We start from the raw sequence: 9,245 nt of genomic DNA on the forward strand, positions 1-9,245 counted from the left end.
TCAAACTCACATCTCTTACGTCTACATGCATTGGCAGACGGGTTCTTTACCACTAGCGGCACCTAGAAAGCTCCTTATTTCATCAGTTTTTGTAAACTGTTTCATTGAAATGACAAGCACAGCTGACCCAGGGAGGGAGTCTGCTGAACCAGGGAGCAGAGGTGTTGGCCCAGGAGAAAGCGGCTGTCAGTCCCAGCACGGTGGGCAGTGGGGAGGCTGGGAGTACAGCCCAAGAAGACGGCACACGAGGAGGACAGCTGTTGTTTGGAAATTCTCAGATGGAATGGGTGCTCTTTTAACGGACTTCTGCTTGACTAACCAACACTCCTGTTTCTTTCTATAAAACATCCCACCTGATACCACCCCAAGCCAATGCTCCTCTCCAAGGCAGCCTTTGGATCAACCCATCAACTTCCATTCTAGACTCAAGAACTAAAGTGCTCCTGCTTATTTGGGAAACTGCTTTTCACGTTCACTCCTAGATTTCTATCTCTTCTCATGCAATCCTAAATTCAGATTAGGATTTACCAGTCACACGTTCTAAAAGGCTCAGCCAAGAGTGGAGAGACTGGGCAGCAAAGTGACGTCTGCTTGAGCTGCTTTGTGGGGAGCCAGAAAAATGCATTTACACAACAGGGCTAACTCACAGATACTCAGACCAAACTTGGGTTTACCAAATGGGAGAGAGAACGTGGGAGGACAAGCAGGAAATACAGGGTGGACAGATATCATGTGTGTGTGTGCATGCGTGCGGAGTTGCTTCAGTCACGTCCAGCTCTTTGCAACCTCATGAACTGTAGCCCGCCAGGCTCCTCTGTCCATGGGATTCTTCAGGCCAGAATGCTGGAGTGGGTGGCCATGTCCTTCTCCAGGGCATCTTCCTGACCCAGGGATCAAATCTGGCAGGCAGATTCTTTACTGTCTGAGCCACCAGAGAAGCTTATAAAATAGATAAGCAACAAGGATATACTGTATAGCCCAGGGACTTATACCCATTATCTTGGAATAACCTCTAATGGAATATAATCTACAAAAACACTAAACCACTATACAGTACCCCTGAAACTAACACAATATTGTAAACCAACGGTCTCCAACTAAAAGGAACACACTTGATTCTCATGCTTGCCCTGACCTTCCTTGGGATGAAGGTGGATTGATCCCCAGGAACCAAGCAAGTCATTGCACCTCTCAGTATTAGGACACTTGAGGGGCTGCCTCTAGGAAGACTGTGAAGACTGAAGACCACTGCTGGGCTTACTGTTTTTGTAGAATTGTCTTCAAAGCTAATTCCTTGCTTTGGGAATTTGGTAGGTGTTTATATACTTCCTCCGATCCTCCCCTCCCACACTCCACACGTCTACGTATCACATAACTTTGGCCTATATAGCATTTCTTTCTAAAATTAAAATGTTCTCAGGATGCAGAAGTAAAAGAGAGAGAGAGAGAAAAAAAAAACAGGGCAGGGGATGCAGCGGGGGAGAGGAGCAGGAAGAATAAACAAGAAGGAAAGGAAAGCAGGAAGGAAATTTGCAAACTGGGGATCTTCCCACCGCCCAGGCCATTTCACTTTTCTGTAAAGACTTTTGTAAACGTCAGTCTTGCATTAGCTCATTTGCAGTGGCAAGTGCTCTTAGCAACATAGTGGTATTCAAATTGGATTTGGGCAATGGACATTCCCTGAAGTAATTTGCACATATTAGCTCCAGAGTTTCAGGAGCCGGAGTTGCTTAGGAGCAGAGACTCTGGCTCCCTGGATTCTGGTGAGTAAGGGGCACGGATGATGGACGCTAGGGCCGCTTGGTACCTGGTACCCAAAGCCCAAGCTCTCTCTGCAGCCCAGCCCCCAAGGGAGGAGGTTTTATCAGCCCTGATTTTCACTAGGCTTGACTGTCCCTTGCAGATTCTCCTGATGTCAAAACAACCCATCACAGGGGTTTACAAATATGCTGGGTCTTAGAACCCCCTGGATGAGATCCCATCCAAAACTTAGGAAACCAGACTCAAGGAGAGGCAAGGAGTCTGTGTTCTTAGCAGGATGAACGAAGTGACTTTCCAAGGCCTTCCTCAGAGCCACTTTGTGCCAGCTCCTCAATATCCAGGCTGGGAAACCGAGCATCCTCTTTCTTCTACCAAGTTCTCCACAGCTTCCAGCGGCTTCTGGAAAAGGGACAGTTTGACATCTGACCCTGAGCCCAGCGATGGTGCTGAAGGCTGCTCAGGGCAGGTGGCATGTAAGAGCAGCTTTCCTTCCTCAGGACCCCTGTCTCCTTGGGCATAGGGACTCTTATAACCCCACCAGGGCTAAGGAAACATCCCTGCCTGCCTGGAAGTGAACTTCCACCCTAGGAGACCGCCAAATCTACTGTGAGGATCTTAAATCGGTAGATGATTAGATCAATAAATAGGTCGAACTAGATAGATAGGTAGATAGATAAATAGATAGATAGGTCATTTCATGGTAGAGCATCTGAGATAGACGATTTTGGTTCATTTCCAGAGACCTGTGGGCCTTGAGCCAGTCTCTTTGCCTCTCCGAGCCCCACACAGTTATCTATAAAATGAATGAACTAAAGTTAACCCTGGCAGCCTGTGCTTGTCTTCCTAGAAGTGTCCCAGGCAGTCCAACGGAGGGAGGTCGCTTTGAGTGGCAGGCACTGTGTCCCCATGGTAGAGGTGGTGCAGGTGAGAAGAGGAGGTGCGGGAGTAAATGCCACGTGCAGTGGAGGATGGGATCAGAATGAAATGCGCGGAGGAAAGGATTCCCTTAGAAGGAAATAGGAAGAAGAAAGCTGGCCTCCGCTTAAGGGAGACATGTCCAGCCTGGAGGTTCGAGGTGGGCTTTTTGCCTGTTTTAGTTTTGGCTGTGCAGGGTCTTGGTTGCTGTGCAGGCTTCTGTTTAGTTGCAGTGAGTGGGGGACTACTCTAGTTACACGTGGGCTCAGTAGCTGTGGCTCTTGGGTTCTAGAGTACAGGCTCAGCAGCCTTGGCACCCAGGCCCAGTCACTGCAGCATGTGGTATCTTCCCCAACCAGGGCCTGAACCCCTGTCTCCTGCATTGGCAAGCAGATTCTTTATCAGTGAACCATCCAGGAAGCCCTAGAGGTGGCTTTAAGGGAAGTGGCTGCAGCAAGTGGCTTCTGATTGAGGCCACCACTTCCTGAGAAAGACAAATCTGGGTGTAAGGTGGCAAGAAGGTGGGTAAGTCAGATTTCCTTGAACCCTTTCCCCATCACGTTGGAGCTCTGCCCATGGGACAAGTGTGACAATGGGGGGGTGGTTCTGTCCCTTGGGACCGGGATAGATGGGTATTGAGAGAGGAGAAATTCTCCAAGTAGCATTTTTTCTACAAGGACACATAGACTGAGCAGAAAGGCTGTGAGCTGGAGAAGATACACCCCACACGGAGTTCCCAGGTTAGAAATATGGGGCTGGAAGAGTTTCACGACTTCCGGGAACATTTTCCTTACGGGAAATGGCATCAGTCAGTGTCCAGCCATGACGCAACCTGGGGAGGTGGTGGTGATGGACGAGTGCCAGGCTTGGAGGAGGGGCCATGTAAGAATCTGGAGGCTGTCTAGCCACGGGCCCAGCTTTGTGAGCTCGTTCCGGGATCTTAAGGAAGACACTGCTGCTCTGGAGACTCAATTTTCCTATCTGGAGATAAGGGGATGAGATCTCCTAGGGGGCCTCTCTTTCAGACCACTCAAGCCTAGGGCTCAGGGGAATGCCGTATTGCCAGGAGACTGAATTAGCAAGATGCTTCACCTCTGCCTTGGGAAACCGAGTCTCTGATTTGTAACATATGAGTGATGTGAATGGGAGACCAGCAAGCCCTGGGGGCCTCCACGTTGCAGATGATGAAACTCCCCCAATTTATGGTGTCCCTCCAGTAGCAAGGTGCATACCTTGCACCCAGATCTTGGTTTCTTATACCCTTCTCCAATGAAAGGAACCAGGGATCCTTGGAGAACTGACTGATTCTAGGACTAAAGAAGGACATATGCAAGATAAACCCACAGTGTCCTACACCAGAAAGTATGGGAGTGCTGACACATGTGTGCATGCATGCACACACACACACACACACACACATACACACACACGCACGGAAAGTGATAAGGCTATGTCAAAGACACAGGAGCTAACTGAAAGAGCTCCCAAATTGAACAAAAAATAAATATGGTAGTATCAGATTATAACCCGATGTATTAAGTAAGTATGAGTCCATACTGCTAACTAGATGAATGAATAAACAAATAAAAGGAGGAAGGAGATAAACCCTCCTGTGCAGAAGAATTTCAAAGAATTGATGTGGGCTTCATGCAGTGACTTTATTTCAAAGAACAGAATATGGGAGGTGAGTAGAACAGGAAAAAAGAGCAACTTTACGGTGGAGAAATCTTAGGAACACAGAGTAGGCATTTACGAACGCTGTTAGGCAGATGGTTAAAATTAACCTCAACAATGACAACTCACAGTGATAGTAGGCACCCTTGATACAATGTGATGAAAATAGCACCTTACCTCTGTGGTTTTCCTTCCCAAAACCCACAGCGCCAGTGGGGAAAATATCAGACAGATTCCAATAGAGGCACATTCTGCAAAATAGCTGACTGGTGCCCCTCAAGACTGTCAAGGTCATTGACAACACAGAGAGTCTCGGGTATCGTCAGAACCAAGAGAAGCCTAAAGAGGCATGAGGGCAGGTAATGTGGAATCCTGGCTGGGATCCTGGAGCAGAGAGACGGGAGATTAGCTAAAAACGAAGGAAACCAGAGTCAAATATGCGCTTTAGTTTAAAGCGGTGGTTCATTACCTGTGACACATTAATGTACCACAATAAGGTAAGATGCTAATAACAGGGGAAGCAGGGTTTAGGGTACACACAAATGCTGTCCCATGGCAACTTGTATACAAATCTAAGCCCATCTTTGTAAATCAACCATATTTCAAAAACATCAAAGCAAATCTAAGTCTCCCCTAAGATTAAAAATTTACAACAAAAACAACAACGAAAGGAGGACTCAGTACATCCTCGGAGTGACTTTGACATGCTATAGGAGCTATGTTCACGTCTCTCTCTCAGGGCTTCGGTAATTAATCATGCATAATGAATAGATTTAAAATTAGCCCAGGCATTTTGGTAACAGCTGGTCCCCCCAGTCCCCCCCAGAATCCACAATATACGATTTATTTTGACAGACTGTTCCTGGAAGCAATGGTGGGGGAAGCACAAAAGATTTGCTACTGCTTGGAAAATGGTCCTTCTGGTCCCCAGCTGAGGGTCTGTTGGGGAAGCTGGGAGCCTGGGTCTACACTCCCATCCTGCCGTCAAAGCCCTGGATGGATCCCTTTACTTCCCACTGATTAGGGTGTGTCTGGCCGTATCTGCTGGAGCAAGGGGAGTGTGTGCGGATGCCGGCCAGTGCTAGCTGGTGAGGGATGACTGGCTTTGCCCTCTGCCAAAGGACACGCCAGCCTCCTCCTGGCAGGTCGTGGGTGCCATTCCAGGCAGAAGGGCTGGTGCTGAGGCTGGACCACGGACAGCCATGCTGGAGGCCATGGATGGGGGTGGAAGCGGGGTGTGATAGTCCAGCTTCGAGAAAGGAATCAGACAGTCCTGGCCCTGGTCTGGGTTCTGATCCCACGAAGCTAAAGATTCATGAGCAATGTACCCCTTCTCTCTGGGCCTGTTTCCAGCGTGTCGGTGATGAATGCAGGCCTGAAGTCTGACCTGCCCAGCCCCAAGTTCTGATAATCACGCCATCTCTGGCAGCCGATTACTCCCCTCGGATATTCTTAGTTCATCCCTCGACTATTTGGACAAAATAATGTTGTAAATTTGGAGAAACCACAAGCCCTTAGCATTCTGTCCCTAGGTTTTTAAGAGAGCAAGATTATTTACACTTTTCCATTATGAAGCAGTGGAGTTGATGAAATGTCATAACAAAAGTGTTACCTTTCTCATGGCGTTCCTCATGACCCTGCGTGCGTGCGTGCATGCTAAGTCACTTCAGTTGTCCTACTCTTTGCGACCCCATGGACTGTGTCCCACCAGGGTCCTCTGTCCAGGAGATTCTCCAGACAAAAGTACTGGAGTGGGTTATCATGCCCTCCTCCAGGGGATCTTCCCGACCTAAGGATGGAACCTGCGTTCTCTCACGTCTCCTGCATTGACAAGCAGACTGTTTACCACACCTGGGAAACCCTCCATGTGGCCCTAAACCACCAGTAATTTGAATGTCCCAAACAATCATCTTCGTGGATCCCTTGCTCTATACTTACAGCGACTTGATTCATTCTTATTTTAACTCCTTATGTTCCAGAAAATAAATAAAGGCTAGTGGGATACCATATTGGAACCTCTCTGAAGTCCACAAAAGAAAGGAGTTCTGTTACAGCATTTCCTGTCCTTGAGAAATACTGGCGTCTCACCGCAGGAAATCTATAAAGCTACTCATTGCTGCCAGACACAGAAGGGTCTGTTGAAGTTCAAGGCCAGGTGAGAGTCCAGTCTTGTAGTGCCTGGGTGTTTGGTGGCTTGAGTAATTCATCTGCCACATTGTTCAAGCCTGGCCAGCTTTTGTATTTCTCCCTACTTTGAACCATGGTCCCCCCATTGGAAAGAAGGGGGTTTGGGTCTGGGTGGGGAAGGTGTGTGCTAGAATGGGGGTGCCTCAGCACCCTCTGAAGATATGGCTGGGGTGGCAGAGGTGAGAGGCAGTCTCAAAGGTCCCCTAGCCCTGCGGCCCATGTCCCCACCTACTCCCTGACCACGTGGGCCTCCAAAGGCTGGTGTAGCCAGGTTAACCCTTTGCCGCCTCTGGAGCCTCTGTGTGAATTAGACAGGCGCTCCGGCAGGTGATGACTTGCACAAGTCTCAGCCAAGAACCGAGAGTGCCTGGGTTTCTGGCTGGTGCCTAGCCCCACCTGCACCCCGTGGTAAGGTACCTGTGGTCCAGGGACAACTTGCGCCGTCGTAAACGGCAGTCCTGAGAAGTGCTGCTTGGCTGGGCCCACCTGTCCTGTCTTCCACACCCTGTGAGCTCCGTTCAGCTCTGCCGCAGAGATCAGAGGGTGGAGAAAAGGTTGCTTGTTGCTTCACCAGCTCCTCCCCCATGGAAACGACTGCTCTCTCCTCCTTCTCACCCTCCCCACGCCCCGCATCTACTGAAAACCTGGGTGACATTCCATTTGTTTCTGTCTATTTATTCAACAGGGGAATTTTACACAGGAGAACTCAGTGCAGTTCAGTCGCTCAGTCGTGTCCGACTCTTGGCGACCCCATGGACTGCAGCACACTAGGCTTTCCTGTCCATCACCAACTCCCGGAGCTTACTCAAACTCACGTCCATTGAGTCAGTGATGCCACCCAACCATCTCGTCCTGTGTTGTCCATGTGAAGGTGCACATGGTCCATGGTAATAAAAGAAATGCATGTTAAAACAACAATGAGAGCTTATTTTCATGTCATATAATCAAGAATTACAAAGAAAGATAACATCAAGTGTTAACATATATGCAGGTAAATAGGAATGTTTGTATATTGTTGTGGGCGTGAAAATGGATGAGAGGCTTTTATTTTTTTTTTCAAATCAAGAGTTTTTATTGTCTCTTTAAAGGATCATAACTGAGTCCATAGAACCATCTGCTATCTTGTTGTTTCTGCAGCAGGATCACTGAGATCTTATTCATCAGCCTGCTGAACTGTTCCTTTTTCAGATACATAGATACCATCCAAAAATTTTCTGATATCCTTGTTTTTAACTGTGGTGGCTTGCTGAATCAAAGCAGCTGAATTTGACACAAGTTCAATGTCATTTCCTTCAAGAATCAACTCATCTTTCTGGGCTTGAGATACTGAACAGGCCACCCCTGGCCTCATTCGAACCCTGCGTATGTATTTTTCACCCAAAAAATTTCGGATTTCCACAAGAGAACCATTCTCCTGAATAACAACGTTGATGGGGAAGTGGGCATACACCGACCTCATCTTGTAACGGAAGCCCAGTGTAACACCCTTGATCATGTTCTGTACGTGACTACAGATTGTGCGAACAGTGGCCAGTTCCTTTCTGTTTCCCCACCATTTGTCAACACGGAGCCTCTTCTTTTTCTTTCCAAGGAGACTGAGTTCTACATTGATGTGATTGAAGTCCCTCCGCAGGGTGCCTCTGGGGCCCTTCACAATAACTGTCCGTCCCTTCAAGTTAATGTCGACATTTTCTGGGATGTAGACAGTCTGATTGCTGAGAATGGTCTTCATTCTCGCAGTAGATGCGGCAAAGAGGGATGAGAGGCTTTTAAAGATCATTTGATAAGTATAGATATCAAAACTCCAGATCTAACAATTCCACTTCTAGGAATCTATCCAAAAGAGATGATCTACATAAAGTCTTCAAAGATTTATGTGCCAAAGATGTTTATTGTTTCATTGTTTACAATAGTGAGAAACGGGAAAGTGAAAACTGTGATCGCTCAGTCATGTCTGATTCTATATGGCCCCATGGACGGAGCCCAGCAGGCTTTTCTGTACGTGGGATTTCCCAAGCAAAATCGCTGGAGTGGATTGCCATTTGCTTTTCCAGGGGATCGTCCCAACCCAGGGATCGAACTCAGGTCTTCTGCGTTGCAGGCAGATTCTTCACTGTCTGAGCCATCAGGAAGGCCCCTTAAGTTCTTGGCAACAACCCAGATGGTCATAAACAGGAGCTGGTTCATAAGTCATGTTTATCCTAAGGAATACTGTGTGGGCATTAGTAAGTGGAGTGTGGGCCTCCGTGAACAGCATGAAAGGGGCTCCAAGACACAGTGTTAAGTGGAGAAAGCATGACGGAATGAGACATATAATATAGTCTCATTCATACAAGAAAAATGCAGAGCTGCACACACATGCATGTGGACACATGGACAACACAGCCGAGGATCACATAAGCTCTGGGAGAGGAGTGGGAATGATGGAGGAGGTTGACAAGAAAACGGTTAAATAACTGATGGTGAAACAGGGGCTCAGAACAATTGAGATCACTGATTCGCAATCTGATAAAAACACATAGATGTCTAGATTCACATCTCAGTTTTCAAAAACTGAAGTCAAATATAAAAATTGAATGAAAAAGTAGTCAAAATTAAGTAAATATTTATGACTTTTGCAGAGGAGTGAGTTTTCTCTGACATTGAGGCTCTGGAAGAAATCACAAAGGGAAGATTGAAAAATTCCACTGCAGAACAATTGGAAACGT

At 47.5% G+C, this 9,245-nt stretch overlaps 1 protein-coding gene across 1 annotated transcript; it reads right to left on the reverse strand.

Moving 5' to 3' along the window:
- On the reverse strand, nucleotides 7,585-8,297 carry LOC102181054 (60S ribosomal protein L9). The gene has a single exon (XM_018041699.1). It carries the CDS (start codon nucleotides 8,267-8,269, stop codon nucleotides 7,691-7,693), a length of 579 nt encoding a protein of 192 aa, XP_017897188.1. The 5' UTR covers nucleotides 8,270-8,297; the 3' UTR covers nucleotides 7,585-7,690.

This window comes from Capra hircus, chromosome 26 (genome assembly GCF_001704415.2).
Source record: "Capra hircus breed San Clemente chromosome 26, ASM170441v1, whole genome shotgun sequence".
NCBI classification, from domain to species: Eukaryota; Metazoa; Chordata; class Mammalia; order Artiodactyla; family Bovidae; genus Capra; species Capra hircus.

What these genes read in the sequence shown, in the direction of transcription:
- LOC102181054 (XM_018041699.1), bottom strand. Translation starts at nt 8,269, where the DNA reads ATGAAGACCATTCTCAGCAATCAGACTGTCTACATCCCAGAAAATGTC.